The 20,711-nt window shown below is 53.5% G+C and overlaps 2 protein-coding genes across 2 annotated transcripts; both read left to right on the top strand.

Annotated features, from left to right (window-relative positions):
* The first annotated feature begins 662 nt into the window (after positions 1–662).
* TM6SF2 (transmembrane 6 superfamily member 2) lies at positions 663–8,856 on the top strand. Its single transcript, XM_068536659.1, has 10 exons — positions 663–880; positions 2,510–2,613; positions 3,022–3,119; positions 3,189–3,292; positions 3,696–3,778; positions 4,420–4,544; positions 4,727–4,828; positions 5,159–5,251; positions 5,918–6,037; positions 8,361–8,856. The coding sequence occupies exons 1-10, from the start codon at positions 786–788 to the stop codon at positions 8,565–8,567; spliced, it is 1,131 nt and encodes a 376-aa protein (XP_068392760.1). The 5' UTR covers positions 663–785; the 3' UTR covers positions 8,568–8,856.
* Positions 8,857–10,106: 1,250 nt separating this feature from the next.
* Positions 10,107–14,595, top strand: HAPLN4 (hyaluronan and proteoglycan link protein 4). Its single transcript, XM_068536660.1, has 5 exons — positions 10,107–10,117; positions 11,139–11,256; positions 11,534–11,896; positions 13,481–13,813; positions 14,204–14,595. The coding sequence occupies exons 1-5, from the start codon at positions 10,115–10,117 to the stop codon at positions 14,593–14,595; spliced, it is 1,209 nt and encodes a 402-aa protein (XP_068392761.1). The 5' UTR covers positions 10,107–10,114.
* The last annotated feature ends 6,116 nt before the right edge of the window (positions 14,596–20,711 follow it).

Consider the following 20,711-nt stretch of genomic DNA (forward strand, 5'->3'; position numbering starts at 1 on the left):
CCATTACCAAACTCCTCACCAAACTGACTCCATCCCCGCGTTATCATCTCAGCCACCCTTTGGACCTCGCCCACATGAGCAGGGGTTCAGGCTACACGGAAGGAACACAGCAGAGAATCACGGAGTCCTTCAAGGTGTCCCCAACCCTGGGCCCTGACCGTCTGCCTTGAGTTGGCCCCCGGGACAGGTTAAAACTTCACACCTGGACACATGTTTAAATTTGTCTGTGGCCACCGCATGAAAACTCAAATCCAAGGGCACTTAAAGGGAACTCTGCACCCAAGCGGATGAGGTTCCTCTGTCAGTGTGCACATACAATGCCCACTTGATCCTGGGCTGGAGGGAGGTCTGCGGAATGTGGAGAGTTGAAAGGGTCCCCCTTTGGGGTCGAGGTTGAGGCTAGGATGCCTGTGCCTTAGGGTGAAGAAAGAAGTGCAGAACGAGGCCCGGGGAACGAATTCCCTTAGACTGAAGTGGCCTCCAGGACGCAGAAGCGGAAGCATCGTGAGGCATCGTGTTCTAGCATTAGTAGAGAGGGAAACCGGTTGGGCGACGGGGACTGCCACTGGGGACAGCGCAGAGTCCGGCAAGGCTATCAAGGCGGGGAGGGGCCACTGCGAGAGGGAGGGGCCTCGCAGGGCAGTCACAGCGGGAGCTCGAAGGGCAGTCACAGCGCGGGGGCGACCTTTGCGCAAGGCGGGGCCGAGCCGGGCTGGGTCCCTGGCAACTCCGCGCCCAGAGCCACCGCCGCGCAGAAACCAAGCCGGGGTCCCGGCATCGCCGCTATGGACATCCCGCCGCTGGCGGGCAAGGTCGCAGTTCTGTCGCTGGGCGCTCTCCCGTTGTCCTACGCGCTCAACCACGTCTCGGCGCTCTCGTAGTGCGTGCGGGGAGGGGCCGGGGCGGCCTCCTCGGGGGCTGCGGGGCTGGGCTGGGGTGTGGAGGGGGCGGGATGGAGGATGCGCGGGCTCCCACGAGCCCAGCGGCCCCGCGCCGCTCCGGCCCGCGAGGACAGGGGCTGGGTCAGAAGAACCCCCCCCACCTCCAACCGGAAATCGCCTTCCAGCAGGCTCGGAGCTGTGTGCTGGAGCTGGGGGCGCTCCTGGGACGTTTGGGGCCTGGGGAGGAGGAACTTTGAGAAGCAGGGCCCCTAACAAGGCAGGGTTTTGGAGGGTTTCTGGTGTTTTCCAAGGGATGTGCCCAGCACAGGCTCCAGAGTCCCCAAGGGTCAAAGTATTGCCCCAGATAATGCCCCAGTGACCTGGCTCTTGCCACACACACGCTCTGCTGCGCCACCCCTACCAGACTGTCCCTCCATTGCCTGTCTCAGGCCTGGGACTTTTCTTCTCTTCAGGGCTGGCCCACCCTGTCCCTAGCCTCAGTTTCCCCTACATACCTCGACCTCTCCTGTCCCTATCTCCTAACCCTAGGCCTCAACCCTGTGGATCCAGCTACTGGGTACCAGGCAACCACAAGCCCCTCACACTCCCAAACCCAGCACAACCCAAGACATGGGGTAGAGGGAGTCTTGACTGTGGAGTTGGCTCCTTGGGTACAAATTCCTGGCTCCATCCCCCTGGACCCTGAGTGAGCCAGGTTGCCCCAGGACCCTCAGTTTCTTCACTGTGTAATGAACATAATTCTAGAGCTCATCCCATAGTTACAGTTAGGGATTACAAATTGTGTGCCAAGATGCTGGTGTGGTCTCATGTGATTACTATAATTGTCATGTTGGTTAGATGGGGCCGGGAATGGGGATCCTAGGGGTTAGAGGGGTTCAGGAGAAGGTCGGGGCCTGGGGAGAGTGTGGGGGGGAATGTGTGACCTTGGATATGTCTCCCACCCTCCCACCCTTGGCCTTGGTTCAAGAGTTGGGGGCTGCCCAGAGACCTGGCTTCTGTTATCTCTGCAGCTGGTTGACCTGCCTTATCAGGTTGATGGGAACAGATCAGGGCCCAGGTGGGGTGGAGTTGATGGAAATATTTGGACTTTACCTGAGGAGTCAGGAGCTTCAGACCATGAGGTGTACCGAGCTGAGCACTAGAGACCCTCTGGCAGGTGTGGGCACTGGGACTGGCCACAGAGGGTCTTGGAGCTGTTGAATGACAGAGCAAGCAAACTGTCACACACATCAGCAAGTGACTAGATAAATCATATAGTCAGAAGTGTTGACAGATGCTCTCTCTGTGCCTGGCCCAAGTCAGGCAATGATCCTTTCTGAGGAGTCAGGGAGGGCTTCCCTGGAGAAGGAGCAATGTAGCTGGGCCATGAAGGATGAGTAGGAGTTTGCCAAGTGGAAAGAAGACTTTTGGAAGGAGTTTCCAGAAGAGGGAAACAGCTGGGGCGAGAGCCTGGTGCTAGGAAAGGGGAGTTTCAGGGAATGGCTTTCCTGGACGGACAGATGCTTCAGCCTCCTCACCTGGAGCTTCCTGGAGTCTGCTCTTGCCCTAGGGTGGGGCAGGACCTCAGAATGGGCCTGGCCTCCCTGACTTGGTTTTCCTCTCCACAGCCCCCTGGGGGTGGTGTGGATGAGCGCCCTGATCCTGGGTCTGCTCTTCTTGGCTATATACAGCTTGTCCCGAAGTGACATCTACTATGACCCACTCTATGCTGGTGAGTTGGTGGGAGGGTCTTAGGGAAGAGAACTGTCTGGGCAAGGGCCTCCTCCATCAGACTGGCAGCCCTTGAAGGGCCTTCATCAGACTGGAGAACCTCAGAGACTGGAGAGCCCCTGCTGACTGGGGAACCTCGAGGGGACTCCCCCTTCTGACTTGGGACTCCTGAGTGCAGGGACAGTGCCTTTCCCATCAGCCTGGGGACCCCTAAAGGCAGGGACTGTGCCTCCCTCTGAGGCAGGCTGTGGGTCATGTGACTTGCGGGGTGGGGCCTGGGAGCAGGTTTGTGCAGAGGCTTTGCCCGGAAACTGGGTGGCCGGTCACCGACCTGCAGTCTCAGGCCCCGCCCGCACTTTGTCTGTGCCCCGCCCACACCCTGCCCATGCCCCGCCTACTCTCCCCGTAGTGTTCGCAGTCTTCTCCTTCACCTCCGTGGTGGACCTCCTTATCGCTCTCCAGGAAGATGGCTACATGGGGAGCTTCATGGCGTTCTACACCAAGGAGGTATGTAGGGAGCGGTCTGGGATGCCCGCAGCCCTACTGCCCGTCTGAGCCCTGCACCTGCCCCTGCAGGGTGAGCCGTACCTGCGCACGGCACACGGGGTCTTCATCTGCTACTGGGATGGCATTGTTCACTACCTCCTCTACCTGGCCATGGCTGGTGCCATCCGTAAAAGGTGCGTGGGGTGGGCAGGGTGGCACCTGGACCCTGGGAAGGAGATCGAGTCCTTAGGTGGGAGGTCCCAGGTCAGGATAAAGCCAGAAGTATCTGTAGGGGATATCAGGAAGCCTCTCTAGGGCTCTAGACAGGAGTGGCCAGGAGAAGGATCCAGGGAATATCACAGGTGTCAGTGATGGTCGGCTCTCTTCTCTACCACCCTGTGCCTGGGCAGACACTACTGTCCTTGGACAGAGGATTTGACTGTTCATTCCCTCATTCAACTTCCTGTTGTCCCTTCTGTCCTGGGTGACACTGAAGGGATCCAGAGCTGGGGATCCCAGATTGGTCTCTGGACCCTGTCGGGGGCTCTGAGACTGGGGGACAGGGATCTACTGGTCACCCCTCCATCCCCTGCCCAGGAAGAGGTACCGGAACCTTGGACTCTACTGGCTGGGATCCTTCGTCATGAGCATCCTGGTGTTCCTCCCAGGAAACATCCTTGGTAAGGACTTGGCTCTGAGGAATCCTGTCTCCCTGGGCTGGGTCACTGCCCTGTGTCTGGAAGTTCCCAGTGGATCCTCCATACCCTCTCCAATGTCTGCAGAGGGCACCCTCCTCCCCACCATATGCCTCTCCATTCAGAGCCTAAGCCAGCAGCCTTTCCCCACCACTCCCTCATTTTCCTCTTGGAGGAGCGGAAGCACATTCCATTTCCTCCCCAGCTAGCGGTTCCTGACTCCAGGGACTTGGCCCAGAATGCTCTTGACACAAGAAGGGAATTTTAAGGTGGATCCAGAGGGCAGAGTGAAACCTTTGTAGGTAGGTCTTAGGAGGCGGAGCAGAGAAGGCAGCCAGGGATGTGGGGATGGCTGTGCAAGAGGAATATCCAGGGTGTTTCTAGGCGGAGCTAAGAATAGCTGAAGTGTACGAGCCGTGTCCAGAAGGTAAATTGAGGCAGGCCAGGCTGAGGAGCATGGACATCATCTTATGGGCACTGGGGAGTCAGACGTGTTAAGGCTGAGCTAGGATGGCATTTGTGAATCTCAACTTCCAGCCAGGGGCTCTGACATGGCCCAGCTAAAGGATCCGGCCGGGCCTGGGAGATCCTCGCTGCGTGACACCCTGTCTCTCCTACCATGGCAGGCAAATACAACTCAGAGATCAGGCCTTCCTTTTTCCTCACCATCCCCTACTTGCTGGTCCCCTGCTGGGCTGGCTTGAGGGTCTTCAACCAGACCCAGGCACCAAGCTGCTGCACTCCCAACATGGTGAGTCCCTTGCCCCCAGATAGGCCTTGTGCCAAATGCCTGAATGTCCCCCATTTGAGTTGCTTCTGGTCAAAGACATTATCTCCTTGGAAAGATCTCCTTGGTCATTAGGGAAGAAGGGATGAGCCTTCACTGAGTGCCTGTTGGATACCAGACTTCTCATGCTGTTTCTCATGGGGCAGGTGGAGGAGGAGCAAAGAAAGGGCCTTCTGCAGCGCCCAGTTGACCTGGCCCTCATCATCTACCTCATCTTTGCTGCGTTCTTCACCTTCTTTCGGGGCCTGGTGAGTCTGCACTGGCCAGCCTACCTGCCTCCAACTCCCCGTCCCCAGCCCATCCCTCCCTCCTTTATCTTCATTATCCAGTGCAAAAAGGCCACTGCTCTCCCATCTGATCATCCAGGGAAGTTCATCGAGTCTAACCTGAGTGTTCCATCACAAAGCCCTATTCCCTGTAGCCTTCTCTCCAGCTCACATATCTGTGGATTCTCAGCCAGAGGAGAGAACCAAAGCTGGGGCAGGCCAGAGCAAGGGGTATGGGCCCCTCCTGGGAGGCTGGGGAAGGCTTCCTCTGGGAGGGATGTTTGAGGCTGTTGGTTTGTCTGTGGGCCCCAGGTGGTGCTTGACTGCCCCATGGATGCCTGCTTTGTCTACATCTATCAGTATGAGCCATACCTGCGGGACCCCGTGGCCTATCCGAAGGTGCAGGTGAGAGGGCAGATGGGAGGAGAGCGCCACAGTCCTGCCGTGGTTAGGGATCTGCTGGGCCCTTTGAAGCAGGTGTCAAAAACACAAGTCAAACTGGTAGAAGCACAAATGGAATTTATTGTCCTACCAAAAAAGTACAGATATTCTCTTCAGGTATGGCTGGATCCAGGAGCTCAAGGATAGCTCTGTCTCTAGACTGTGTTTTCTTTGCATGTGCTCCACTCCCAGGTAGTGCCGTTGTGGTATGGCAGAGACAGCCTTGGGTAGCTCTAGGCTTCCATTCTTTCTACTTAGCCACCACAGAGGAGTGTGAGCCCTTAATTCCTCAGCTTAAGTATAAGTCTTAGGCAGGCTCTGATTGGCCAAGTTTAAATCACATGCTCATAGGTGATTTTTATGGCCAGGGGGCTGGGGTGTTCTGATTGGCCAGGCCAGGGTCACATGCTACTTCTGGAGTAAGGTGGGTGGGCTCAGTGTGTGGGAGTGGGATGGGTGGGGAAACCCAAGGGAAATAAAGAAGCAATTTGCACAGGGTAGGATGTGCAGAGAGCCCCAGTCTTGGGTGGGGTCTGAGGCTGGCCAGATTCTCCTTGGGGCCACCACCTGAGGGGTATCAGGAGACCCAACTGGGGCAGCCGCTCAATCCATCAGCTGTGTGCCCCCCAGATGCTGGTGAATATGTTCTACGTGCTGCCCTTCTATGGCCTGGCCATCTATGCCCTCATCTTTCCTGGCTGCTCCTGGCTGCCTGACTGGACCTTGGTATTTGCTGGAGCCATTGGCCAGGTGAGGTGGGGTGGAACGGGGTGGGGTGGGCCAGTGCATAGGGAAGAAAGTTTCTGCCTGCTCATTAATTGCTTTTGTGCTCACCCTGAGCAGGGTGATACTCGGCCCCTGACAGGCTCCACCCCCAGCTCAGTACCCCAGGATTCCCTAGTGTGGGGGAGAAAGAGCCAGACACAGACACCCCAAACCCATGAGGTTAGAACTGAATAGAGGGAGGTAGAGAGTCTGAGAGGGATTCCAGAGGGGGCAGAGTTCTCAGAAAAGGGGGCGTAGGCTTTTTTTTTTTTCTCTATTGTACTTTACTATTTATTTTTTACTTTGTTGCGGCATGATTGTATATTCAAAGTACAATAAAAGAAAATACTTATTGTCTATTTCTCTTCTGGATATTATTATCATTGTTATTATTATTAGTTGTTTCATTAACGATGACTGTCAAAAATAATTTTGTTGTACAGAAGAGTGCTGTAAAAATCTCAGCCATCTATCAAAATTGCTAAGAATGTCTCATTTCCATCCAGCTCTTTAAAGGCAGAAGAACTACTCTTAACTTGGTTTCTTTCTTCTCTATATTTTGCTTTGGAAGCTGTGTTCTGAGTCCGAAGGCTCTGACTACCAATATTTAAAGTCAAGCTTTGGAGATATTTTTGCTATTTCAAAAGCTTTCTCATGCATAGGCTTTAAAAATTCTTACACGCAATATTTGGCTCTTTATTCCATCTGTAATTTATTTTTCTATGTGATGTGAAGGAAGAATCTGAAAATTATATATTTCTCCTTATGATACTCAATGATACTCAGTATCCAAGGTATTAAAGAATTTGGAAGTATCTGACTTGACAAGTTCAAGAAATTGGAAACCTTATTTCAGGAGGAGGGAAATCTTCTAACATTGTAAACCAGAAGGACTGGACTGATCTTGCTGAGCCCCAGCTATCATCCTACTCTCTGTTTTTATTTTGTGTATTACTATCTAATTATAAAGGGTTATTATTAAGGGAGAATAGTAATTCAAGCATATTCAAGGCGTTGTGTAGAAAATATCTTTACTCCTTTTAAACATAGATTTTACTTTTTGCATAGTTTTAGGTAGCAAGCCAGTTAGGACTGTTGAGAATTTCTGAAGCAAAGAAAATTTACATGAAGGAATGTTTTGGGCTTCATGAGGTTTCTGAACTCTAAACCCCTATACAGAAAAAAGGGCTTGGTTAACACTGTGCTAAGAGAGTTGACCAAACTTCAATTTGACTTCCACCTGAACTAGGTTGTAGTTTGTGTCAATAAAGATGACCCCAGCCCTCATGCTGAGTCTTTGCTCAAGAAAATGTGATCCTGCCAAACCACAAAATGTACACTGTCTAACCCACCTTGCCAAACCATTTTCAGTAGTTTTTCCACTTACTCTTTTTGTAATTTTCCATTTCTTTTTTTTCCAAATAAATGTTTCTTTTTTTTTTTTTTTTTTTTTGAGCTCTGGAAAGATATTACTTTTTTTTTTGAATTTTTGAATTTTATTTTATTTATTTTTTTATACAGCAGGTTCTTATTAGTTATCCATTTTATACATATTAGTGTATATATGTCAATCCCAATCTCCCAATTCATCACACACACCCCCGGGGGCATAGGCTTTGAAGTATGGGTATGAGTTCTTCAGGCAGGGAAGGGCATTCCAGGAATGGGAACAGCATAAGGAAATGCACAGAGGGGGACAGTGATTTAGAGACCCATAACGTGGGTAAAGGCAGAGACAAGATAAATTGACAGCTAGATGCTAAGGGCTTTGAACTCTGGGCTTGGGGGCTTGTGCTGAGAACAATGGGGAGCTGTAGAAGGTGTTTGAGCGGTGGAGGGCCCAGTCAGAGCTGGGGGCATGTTTCTGGGTTTCTGATGGGAAGTGATAAAGGCTGGGCCCTGGCCAGGGCAGTGGGACCAGGGGAACATCCATTAGATATATTATTATTTTATCGATTAGGGGTAGAATTGAGAGGATTTGTGTCAAGGCTGCCTGGGGTGGGGAAGACCAGGAGGAGGAGCTGGACTCAGGGCAGAGAAATAGGGTGCAGGGTCCAGCAGACAGAGTGAAGATCGTTCTGGTTAGGCAGCTGGGGAGAGGCTTACAGATAGATGGATGAGGATAGACAGGACATGTGAGGACAGGGATATTTAGAGACAGATGGATTGAAAAGGGGAGACAGGTAGGTCAGCAGAGCCAGCGAGATAGGGATGGGGACATTTTGAGCTCCGCAGGGTGGGATGCTGGTGATGCTGGGACTTGTTCTCTCCTGGTCTGTGACATCCATCCTCCCTTTTTGGCCACCAGGCACAGTTCTCACACATGGGTGCTTCCATGCACCTGCGCACGCCCTTCACCTACCGTGTGCCTGAGGATGCCTGGGCCAGCTTCTTCGTGTGCAACCTACTGTATGCTCTGGGGCCCCACTTGCTGGCCTACCGCTGCCTGTGGAGCCCTGCCTTCTTCCTACGCCCGCTTCCTGGCCCCCCAGCCCACCATGAGAAGCAGCACTGAGGGGGCCATGGGACTCCCCAAGATCCTGTTTACATACCCAGCTGGCCCTGCCCCTGGAAGGGTGGGTTGGGTTTTTTAGAGGCAGGAGGTGTGTCTCTGGGTGCCTTCAGTCCTGGCTATGGTGATTTCAGGGTGGGATGGGGGGGCCCAAGGTCCAGGTGTTCCAGCAGAGAAGGCCACGGCCATGCTCAGCTGTCACCTCACCCAAACTCCACACTGGCACCCTCCCAGAATTTATCCATCATCCCCCCATGGATCCTTTCAGTAAAATTCCTTTTGACGCATAAAATGTTGCTCTGAGTGTTTCAGGGGGCAGGGGCAAGGGACCCCCTCCTCCAAACCCACGAGGGCCCACTCATCACTGCCAGCATAACCATCAGGAGCTGGAGGTGCCGGACAGCAGAAGTCTACCTCTGGTTGGTGTGCCCAGCCCCATCTTCCAGGTAGGGAAAACCGAGGCTCAAAGAGGACCAGAGACCTGCCTGAGGGCACAATCAGGAGAGAAGGGTCCAAAGTCTAAGCTCCACCAATAAATTCTAATAACTAACAGTGTGGCACAGTTATTAAGCACCTACCATATACCAGGCCAATGGCTAACCTCACATGCTACATGCTGGGTCTCACCGCATATTCCAGATGGGGAAACTGAGCCTGCGGGAGATGAATGTCCTGGTCCGAAGTCATGCCTCCTGGATGCAGCTGAGTTAGGCAACGAGCCCCAGCCCCTTCAACCACAGAGCCCATAACCCTGCCTCTGCTGTCTGACTGGCTTATATTTGGGGGAAACTGAAGCTGGGGAGGCAGCCAAGAAGTTGGGAGAAGGGCTCATTGCCTCCTGGTTTGATTTTTGAACTTGAGTGAAGGTCCAGGTTCAGGGGTAACTCCTGCCCAGACCACTCTGGGTCAGGGGGTTGATCCGCCTGCTCCCTGCCCTTACCAACACTTATTAGGCACCTATGTCTAGCCATTAGATCTTCACGAAAGACCCAGCACTCCATATCTCAGATGTGGAAACTGAGGCATAGAGTGAGGGACAGAGTCCCTCTGCAGAGCGTGTGATTGTTGTAGGGCCCGCATCCCACAGAGTGAGCACCCTTTGGCTGCCGGGGCCCAGGACGCTTTGATGGTCACCCAGTGACAGATGGGAAAACTGAGACGTGCAAGCCAAGCCCCTTTCCCAGGTTACTCAGCCCCCCTGCCCACGCAGGGCATCATCAGGCCCCCCACTTCCTCCATTTTAAAGAGAGTTAAACTGAGACCCAGAAAGTTTCCTCCAGTGGCCCAAGGTCAGCCAGCAGGGAGGCTGGGACCTGGCTCTGAACTCACTGTTCAGGGCAGTCCTTCCTCCATCTGTGCCCATCATCACCTCTCCCCCAGCAGGCGCCACCACGTCCCCTTTAACGCCCCCCCTCGTCCACCTCCCTCCTCCCCTTGCAGGCAGACGCCGGGATTGCGCCGCCTGCAGGGACCTGCCCAGTCCTTCCTGGGTGTGCGGGGAGCGCAGTCCCGGCACATAGGGGCCGCTGGTCGGGGGCCGCACCGGCAGGATGGTGAGTGGGGCTATGGGTTCGGTAGGTCCTTCTCTGGGATTCTGTCTCTGTGTCTCTGATCTACATCCCGCAGTGTTTCTCTCTTCAGTCCCTCTCTCCGTCTCATCTCTCCCATCTCTCTCTGTCTCTCACCTTGTATCTCTTTCCCTCCCACTCTCTCCCTCTCTGCTTCTCCTTTTCTTATTCTATGTCTCTCCCTACTTTTCTCTCCCTTTTTTTTTTTTTTTTTGGGTCCCTTTTCTCTCCCTCTCTCTGAGTCTCTGTCTCTCCCTACCCCCATGTCTCCCTCTTCTCTGTGTCTCTTTCCCTCTTGCTCTCTCTCCTTTCTCTCTTTCAGTCTCTCCCTCTCTACCTCTGTCTCTCTCCATCTTTCCTTACTCTTCTCCGTGTGTCCCTCTGGCACTCTCTTCTCTCTCCCCCTTTGTATCTCTGTCCCTCTCCATCTTTCCTTCCTCTGTCTGTGACACTTTCCTTCTGTCTCCATCTCTCCCTGCCTTTCTCTCTGTCTCAGTCTCTTTCCCTGTCCTCGCCCTCTTTCTGTGCGTCTCCCCCGCTCTGCCTCTACCACCCGCTCGCCCTGCCACCCCCACCTGCACGGGTTTGCTGCAGTCTCCTGGCGCGCGGATAACCTTGCCGCTGCCGCCGCTCCAGCTCCTCTGCTCCTCCCCCCTCCTCCCCAATCCTCGGCCTGGGCCAGAAAAGAGAGAGAGAGAGAGAAGGGCGCGGGGCTCCGAGGCTCTGGTGTTGGGGTCAGGGGGTCAGGTGGGTTGCCCGGGCAGAACTAAGGGAGAGTGAGTCCAGGGGCGTGGGCTTTGCCCGAGGGCAAGTGTGTGAGATCCTGGGAGAGTGGGGGTGGGTGGGAGGGTCTGCTAGCCTTCTCCTTGGGGGGGTCCTCCGGGATCCTGGCTGGGCTGGGGACCTGGGCATGTAAGAAGTCCTCGCCGCGGGAAAGGAAGGCCAGGGAGTGAGTCTTCTGAAAGGCAAAGGCCAGGAGGCTGGACTGAGCGCTCCGTGCCACCAGGTGTGTGCTCCGGTGGCCCTCGGTCGCGGGGCACTCTGGGCAGCTGCATGGGGAGTCCTGCTGCTCACCGGCGCCGCGGAAGCGGAGCACGGCCGGAAGAAGGTCGTGCACGTGCTGGGTGAGTCAGGGCCGTGGAAGCGGATCTTGCCCCGCAGAAGCCGTGGCCAAGTAGGATCACCAGGGTGCATGGAGCGGGGAGGACGGAGGGTGCTGGGCGGTCCTGATGGCCACAGTCCCCGCCCCCTCCCTAGTCCCCTTACGGAGCCCCTTTACCCTTCTGATCTCCTGATCCTCACCCAAGTTTTCTTCCCACATCCCTTTCCCTGGGTCCCCCTCCCCAGGTTCCCCTGCCCCGCCCCTAGAACCTCTTCTTAACCCTCTTTGGTTGCCCATAGAAGGGGAGTCGGGCTCCGTGGTGGTGCAGACAGCGCCGGGACAGGTGGTCAGCCACCGGGGTGGCACCATCGTCTTGCCCTGCCGCTACCACTACGAGGCAGCCGCCCACGGCCGCGACAGCGTCCGCCTCAAGTGGACCAAGGTGGTGGACCCGCTGGCCTTTGCCGATGTCTTCGTGGCGCTGGGTGCCCAGCACCGGGCGTTTGGCAGCTACCGCGGGCGGGCTGAGCTGCAGGGCGATGGGCCCGGGGATGCCTCCCTGGTTCTCCGAAATGTCACGCTGCAGGATTATGGGCGCTATGAGTGCGAGGTCACCAACGAGCTGGAGGATGACACTGGCATGGTCAAGCTGGACCTGGAAGGTGACTAGCCTGTGGGCAGGATGAGGCTCATTTCTCAGGGAGAAGAGAGGAGGGTATTGCAAAGGACAGAAACCAAATCAAGTTGGCCTGAAGGAATTCAGCGGCTTGGTGGGGTAGGATAATGGTTCTGATCTGGGGTGATTTTGCTACCTGGGGATATTGGCAATATCTAGAAGTAGGTTGTGGTGATATAGTGGGTAGAGACCAGGGATGCTGTAAACAGCCCACAACACACAGGACAGTCTCCCCACAGCACAGAATAATCCAGTCCAAAATGTCAATAGTGAAGACATTGGGAAACCCTTTGGTAGGATCCAAGCACAGTGAGATCCAGGCATTCACATCATGTCAGAAATCCTTCCTTCAGCTCTGTTTCCCTGGGTGGGCTTTCCTTGGACAAGTTTCCCCTGATGGAACCAAAAAGTAGTGCCAGGCTTCCACCCTCCCAGCTTGGCAATTGATTTCCTAGGAGTGCTAGCTAGAGTCCCAGAGTTGTCCTTCATTGGCCCAGCTTGAGTCATTTGCCTATCCATGGGCCAATCACTGCGCCTGGGAGATGGGATGCTCTGATTGGCTGACTGTGGAGCTGGGAAGTAGGGTTTCTATCTGAAGATTTCCCTCCCATGTGGTTTGCCTTCTTCACTCCACCTCAGAAGATGCTAGAGAGATTTCAGAGCCCTCACTCGCTGAACTTCCCAACAATAGCGAATAACAACAACAATAATAGAAGCAGCTCTCCTTTATTGGGTGTTTTCTATGTGCCAGGAGCTTGGTTGAAGAGCTCTCTGAGCTTTCATTTAATTTTCCCAAAAACCCTGAGGGAGACGGTATTACTCGCAGAGGAGCAACTGGCTCAGAGAGGTTAGAACCTTGACCAGGGCACGTACCGGTGAGTGGCAGAGCCAGGACTGGAAATCTAGTCTGTCAGGCTCCAGCTCTTCTCTCTGGCTCCTGTTTGATCCTTCCTGCATCTGCTGAGAGAAGCATCTGCACCTGCACCCCCAAGGTCCACCCCACAAACACAGACACACAGAACGCTGGTGAGCTGAGATGACTGTGATTCCGATGAGGGACGAGTTATAAGAACTGAAGGTAGAAGGGAAACCAATGGGAATTGTCCTGGACAATGCTGGAGATCAAAGAGGTCTTTGCCCAGGGTCAAACTTTCGTGGGCTCCCAGTGTGAGGGAGTCAGTTTTGTGGGCTCAGGATTTGACAAGAAGGAAGGTCCTGATGCTGGAAGAATGTCAGAAGCACGTAGAACTGAATGGAGGGTTGTAGGAGCTGGGTTTTGAAGGATGAATAGTAGTTCGACAGGTGGAAAGGTGGAAAGAACATGAACAAAGGTCTCCAGTGGTGGAAAGGAGGTGGACATGATTAAGTATGTCAAGGGGGAGGGTCAAGTGAATCCCAAGCTTAAGGCAAAGGTATGAGGGGTGTGAACTGGGGAAAGGCATGGTCAGCTCTGAGGCCATAGTGAGGGATGGCCTGAAAGGTCTAGGTTGAAGAGTCACACGGCACCACAGATGTCAGGTAGGTGGGTGAGAGTTGGGGGGTCCGAGCTGACCCTCGTGTATCCTCTCAGGCGTAGTCTTCCCTTACCACCCGCGTGGAGGCCGCTACAAGCTGACCTTCACGGAGGCGCAACGCGCGTGCGCTGAACAGGACGGCATCTTGGCGTCGGCTGAGCAGCTGCACGCGGCCTGGCGCGACGGCCTGGACTGGTGCAACGCGGGTTGGCTGCGCGACGGCTCCGTGCAGTACCCGGTGAGCCAGCCCCGGGAGCCCTGCGGCGGCCTGGGCGGGGCCGGGAGCGCCGGGGCTGGCGGCGGAGCCTCGGGGGGTGTGCGCAACTACGGCTACCGCCAGAACGCCGAGGAACTCTACGACGCCTTCTGCTTCACATCCAACCTCCCGGGTGCGTAGGCTCCACCCCTGGGAGGAAGGTCCTGCCCTCTGCTGGCCCGGGCCCCGCCCCACGTATGAGACCCCACCCCCACACAGGTACCCCTCCCTCTCAGACTCTTTCCCACTCCGCCCAGGTTTCTCTCCCTGTTCTTCCTCTCCACACCCGCTCTCGGGGGTCCGAACCAGGAGATCCCGTCCCTAGTACTGCCTAGGCACGGCAATCAAACATCTCCTGGCACCAGCACTGCTCTAGCCGAGGCTGTGGTCCCGGGGTGCAGGGGAGGGGGTGTTTCTGAGCCCTGAGGCTGAGGTCCTAGGCTGCAAGCGGGAGGGTGTCCTGAATCCCGAGGAAGCCGGGTCCCAAGAGCGGCCCTAACCACTTCTCCCCACCCCCCGGCAGGGCGCGTGTTCTTCCTCAAGCCGCTGCGGCCCGTGCCCTTCGCGGGAGCAGCGCGCGCGTGCGCGGCGCGCGGAGCGGCTGTGGCCAAGGTGGGGCAGTTGTTCGCCGCGTGGAAGCTGCAGCTGCTGGACCGCTGCACCGCAGGCTGGCTGGCGGACGGAAGCGCACGCTACCCCATCGTGAACCCGCGCGCGCGCTGCGGCGGCCGCCGGCCAGGTGTGCGCAGCCTCGGCTTTCCTGACGCCACGCGCCGCCTCTTCGGCGTCTACTGCTACCGCGCGCCTGGTGCACCGGACCCGGCACCTGGTGGCTGGGGCTGGGGCTGGGCCGGAGGCGGCGGGTGGGCTGGAGGCGCGCGAGACCCCGCCGCCTGGACCCCGCTGCGCGTCTAGGCCCGGGCCGTGGACCGCTCGGGCGCTTGGCGGCTGGCCGAGTGCCCTACGGCCACTTGGAGATGGACCACACCCCTGGAGACTGGCCATGCACCCTGCGGTGCCCTGCAAGTTGACCAGGCTTCCTGCGGTCCTTAAACCCTGGCCACACCCTCTGAGGTCCCCAGAGTCTGGCCAGTCCCAGGAGCCAAGTCCCCTGGAGTCCCCTGGAAATCGACCAAGCCCCGCCTCTTCTGGACAGTGGATTCCTCTCCTCTCCCAACTTTCTCCAGGAGACAGGGCACACACTCTGAGAACCACTGGAGACCAACAGAACCCGAGGTCTCCTGAACACTGGAAACGTCTCGCGAGGTCTTCTGGAACTACCCCCAAGGTCGCCTGGAGGCTGGACCCCCGGGATTATCTGGAGACTGGGCACACGTCCTAGGCATCTCCCTGGAGACTGAAGACTGGTCCCCTAAGGTCACCCGGACACTGAACTCTCCTCCCTATCACCTGTAGAGAAACCAGAAACCTCAGAGTTCGTCAGTTGACCATGCCACCGTGGTCACATGAAGACTGTGGGCTCCTGTTCTTTCCTCTAGGGTGACCTGGAGTTTGGTTACTCCCATTCTCCCCCCTTCTCCCACGAGTCCCCCAGTTTCCATAGTAACAGGCCGTGTCCCCAGGTAACTGTGGAGAACAGCTCCACCCCTCCAGTTTCAGGGGAGACCACCCTTGTCTGTCACTGTTAAGACAGATTGACACGCCCCAGCTGGCTCGCATTACTGGCAGCCGTGGCCCATCCCTTAGGTATCTCTCTGAGGGAGCAAATCCGTCTTCACCTGATGGGCCCTTTCCTGGCTGTCACCTAAGAGACCATCTCCCAGGCCCAGAGACCCATAAAATCTATGTCATTCACTATGGAGAGAAGCTGCCCCACTTCCCATTGTTACCAAGGCGACCAGCCCAGCTTCTACCTGTCACCTAGAGTCACACAGCCCTTCCTTCATCAGTCACACCCATGGAGTTAGTGCCTCCCTCCTCCAGCTGTAACCATGGACACCGCACGTTTCCTATCTCACCCACCTCCACCCCAGAGACCTACAACTTCACTCCCACTGTCCTCACCCTGACCAACAGCCATGGAAACCACCCTCTCCCCTAACTGTCCTGAGAGTGACCCAACATTCGGTTCTCCAGCTCTCACCATGGAAACAGGCTGCTCCCTTCTGCGGGGCGCCTCAGCTCCTCGCTACCCTCCAAGCTCCTCCCCCAAGCGGCTTGGACCCCCCCCCCCAGCTGTTGCCATGGAGACTACACTCCGGTGTCTGAGGTAACAGAACACCTGTCCCCCTAGGCTTTCCCTTGTCGGTATGGCCCGCCCCTCCAAACTGTCACCATAGAGACTGTCAACGTCGTCCCCAGGACAACTGACTTCCCAGTTCTCAGGAACTTCCTACCATGGGCCCGAACTGTGCCCCATAGGGCTTAATGGCTGCCCCTTCACCAGATGGGCCCAGCTCCAGGCAGCATCTCAGACCCAGGTGGACTTCTGGAGCTGCTGGATATCCTCCGTTTGCACGCTAACTATATCCCAGACAACAGCTGTGCACGAGACACCCTTGCAGCACCCAGGTGAACAAACTGAGGCTCTGGCGTGCCCCTACCCTTTGTGCTATGCAAGCACTAGGCTCCCGCTTCCTCTCTGAGACCACATCCCCGTTCTCACTGAGTTCCTCTCTCCTTTTCTAACTTCCCTCCACCCACATTTTCCTTCTTAGAGATCCAGGAGAGGTTGAATTGTCTTTAAACCTCAAAATCCTCTCTGAGCTCCAGGTTCTAAAGGGCAATTTGTGCTAAGAAGTCAGGACCCAAACTCCCCAGTGTTAATAGCCAGCTCAGAGAGACTGTCCATGAACAAGGCCATCCCAGCTTTTGGAGACCCCAGTTTTGAGGTCTTGCCTGGAGTGGCACTGGGGTCCCTCCTGGAGTCCTCCATATTGTCACATCCATCTTCAGGAAACCCATCTGTGGGTTTTGGAACCAGGTGTACCTGGGTTCAAATCCTGCCTCTATGACCAAGTGACAAAACCCCTGATCCTATTTCCTCCTCTGTATCAAGGCTGTTCTAAGGTCCCAGTGAGTGCAAAGTGTACAGCAGGGGCTCAATAAATTTTTTTTTTTTTTTGATGAATGAGAAAATGAGACAGCTCGTGGGTAGTTACTTCAAAAATGCACTTTGGTGGACAAAATGTTTTTCAGCTGGGGGTGCTTGGTGATGATTCGGTTGGGAAGCGTCTCCTCTCATTCCTCAGGACCATTCCCTCTCCCCAGTCTCTCTCCCCTCCCTCCCCCCCCATCGTCGTTCCCTCACTCTGTCCCTTGAGCCATCTCCCATGGGTCTGGCCCTTCTCAGCCCTGTCCTAATTGGGTCACTAACCAATCCAGTGATTCTTCTCAGTCCCCTGGGAATGAAGTGTGTGAAACTGGGTGTTGAGTTCCTGCATCAGGAAGGCAGAGAAGTTGCAAATTTTCCCTGGGGTGGGTGTGGAGGTCAGGGTAGGGAGAGTGTGGGCCGAGGAGTATTGAAAGTTTCGGGCATACAAAGAAAGGGAGAAGAGAAAAAAAAGTGTAAACGTCTGATATGGTTGTAGAAGTGGGATGGTCGATTTAACTGCTCATGCTTCAGTGACAGATGGGACAGAACTCCTAGAGATTCCAACCACTCATCTGAAGCCAGGGTCCAGTCCCTTGGTTACACTGCCTTGGGCTCCAGCTGTGGCTTAGCTTCCTTGACTAGAGGAATGGTAGGGGCATTTTTCTGGAGATGAGTGCATGAGATTTCTTTCATCCCACCTTTTCCCTGCTGACATCCATTCTCCCTTCCATGGGTTCCAGCATCCTGATTTTGCCTCGGGTATGTAAGTTTCCCTCCTCTCATTCTGTGAGTCAGAGGGGCTGACACCACTGGGCAATGAGTGCTGTGGCTCATCTTCCTGGGCAACCCTAATTGGTCCAGGGGTGGACATGGACCCAGGCAGACCAATGAGACTGCCTGCGATTTTGATGGACCAATAGGACCAAGGGAACCCTCTTTCTGCTGGGTCTCTGCACTGTTGGAGTGGAGGTCTTCGAGGGTCCACCTGGAGGAGACCTAAGGATGGCAACCAGGGTAGAGCCACTCCTGAAGCTAGTTATTCAGAAAAATGTCTCACTCCTGTCTTCCAGCACCCAGGGCACTTCTCAGAGACATCTAAAATTTCTTACATGTCCTTCAAAAGATGTTTCATATTCATTCAATCAAACATGCATATACTGATTTCCCCCCACTTCTACACAAATGAAAATATGCAACATATATTTTTTATGTTGTAAAACTTCACATAATATGAAATTCACCATTGTAAACATTTAAAAGTCTTCAATTTAATGGCATTTAGTACATTCCCAGTGTTGTTCAACCATCACCCCTATCATTTTCATCACCCCAAAGAAAATCCCATACTCATTAAGCAATCACTCTCCATTCCTCCCTCCCCACTCCATGCCCGGACAACTGTTAATCTACTTCCCATCTCTGTGGATTTGCCTAGTCTTGACATTTTGTACAAGTGGAATCCTACAGTATGTGTCCTTTTGTGTCTAGCTTCTTTCACTCAGTATAATATTTATGGCTGAATAATGTTCATATATGTATATATATCACATTTTGTTTATTCTTTTATCAGTTAATGGATATTTGGGTTGTTCCCACCTTTTGGCTACTGTGAATAACGCTGCTATGAACATTTGTGTGCCATATATACTTTATTTTATATATTTATTTATTTATTTATTTATTTATTTATTTTTGGCTGCATTGGGTCTTCGTTGCTGCACTCGGGCTTTTCTCTAGTTGTGGTGAGCGGGGGCTACTCTTGTTGCAGTCCGTGGGCTTCTCATTGCGGTGGCTTCTCTTGTTGCGGAGCGTGGGCTCTAGGTGCACGGGCTTCAGTAGTTGTGTCTTGCGGTCTCTAGAGCGCAGGCTCAGTAGTTGTGGCGCACAGGCTTAGTTGCTCCGTGGCATGCGAGATCTTCCCGGACCAGGGCTCGAACCCGTGTCTCCTGCATTGGCAGGTGGATTCTTAACCACTGCGCCACCAGGGAAGCCCTCATATACACTTTTAAAGTAACTCTTATTTAACAATATATTTGGGGACTGGTTTCCTTCAGCATGTAAAAATCCGTCCCCTTCCCCCACCAGCATTCTTTTGAAGGTTGGCAAAGTAGTCACTGTTTGGATGCAACATAATCTTTGTAACCAGTCTCCTAATGGTGGACATTTACATTGTTTCCCATATTTTGCTGTTAGTGATAAGTACCATGGTCATCACGTAAGTACAAGTATAACTGGAGGATGATAGCAGGAATTGTTTGATCAAGGCGTCAAAACTTGCCATTTTGTTAGTGATCTCCAACTCTTCTTAGAGGTGAGGCCAATTTATAGCCCATCAGTAACAGATGTACTTGCCTATTTCCATACGTCCTCAGTAGCATCATGTGTTATCACTTGTTACCTTAGCCAACCTGATAGGTGAAAAATAATATCTCATTGTGGCTGTCACTTGCAATTCACCTGTTATATGAAGCTGACTATCCTCCACTTTGACTTTAGATGCAGGCAGTTGAGTAAATCATAAATCATTCTCAGTTCAGGTACATTGTCATCATTGAAATATGCAAGGCCCCTCTCTTGTGAGATTTGTTTATTCCCTTTTATTTATATGTCCTTATTTGTGTACCTTGGAGATCTGAAAATTGTGTATTATTTTGTTGAGCATATGTTGTAGTTTAAGAGCCATCTGTATTTCCTTTTCTTTGAGCTTTTTGTTCATATCCTGTGCCCATTTGGCTATTGGATTATTGGGGGTTTTTTCGTATTGATTTGTAGGAGCTCTTTATATATTAAGGCAAAATTCCTTTATCTCTGATTTGAAGAATTGTTTCCAAGCTTGGCATTCGCCTTTTGACCTTGTTAATGTTGTTTGTTGCCACTATTGCTTTAGAATAAAGCCCAAACTTCTCATTACTGCCCATATTGCCCTGAGTGATCCATCCTCTGCCTCTCTGACCTCATCTCCCTCCACTGTCTACCTCTGTCACTCCGCTCCAGCCACTATGGACTCTTTGCTGTTTCTCAAATGAACCATGTTCCCTTCTGCAAGAAGATTTTCACTTTTACTCTTCCCTCTGCCTGAAACTCTCTTCCTTTCTTCCCTTCTTCGTCTAGTTAATGCTATTCATCCTTTAGATTCCATTCACCTCCTCTAGGAAGCCTCCCCTGACCACCTCCCAGGGGTCACATCTGTTCTGTCCACCACTATCTCCCCAGCACCCAGCACAGTACACGGCATATAATAGCTGCCCAGTAAGTCCTTGCTGAGTGATGAATGAAGGAAGGTGTCAGGAGGCAGGTTGAACTGTTAAAAAATTTTATTAAAATGTCCAAGGAGTACATTAATGTCCATAGTGTCAGATACCACAGACCCACGGAACACTGCAGGTGACAGCATAACCAACAGAATCCAAAGCTGTTCACGCGCACACACACTCACACGCATGCCACACACGCGGCACACGCAAACACTCACGCACATCTCAAAGGGAAAGACCAAAAGACAAACCACCCACCTTAGAAAATATCAGAGCCCCCTCCCACCATGGAGCTGGGGTGGGGGCAGGGCAAGGGGCTGAGGTGGTCAAGGGTAAGGAGCATAAACCAAGACACCCCCAAAAAAGTTGCATCCCCAGAGCCCCCCACTCCAAACAAAGGAAAATTCTTTTGTGACATGGATGACCAAAGATGTGTTATTATTTTTATATTTCTTAAACCAAGAGGAATTATCAAACCTAGAAGGCAAACCTATATCCCTGGGTTTTCTCAACAATGACCATAACATGGAACAGTGGATAATGTCTATATAGCAGGGAACACTAAAGACCATGGTCAAGGATGCGGGTCTAGTTTGCACTTCTCAATCTTTTCCTAAATCTTCCTGTGTGTTAGAGCATGATTATGTTTCAATTCCTTCCCCCCAAAACAGAGAGCAGGGTTTGGAGTCAGCCAGAGGCAGGACTGAATCGTTATTCCTGTC

Source organism: Eschrichtius robustus, chromosome 2, assembly GCF_028021215.1.
Source record: "Eschrichtius robustus isolate mEscRob2 chromosome 2, mEscRob2.pri, whole genome shotgun sequence".
NCBI classification, from domain to species: Eukaryota; Metazoa; Chordata; class Mammalia; order Artiodactyla; family Eschrichtiidae; genus Eschrichtius; species Eschrichtius robustus.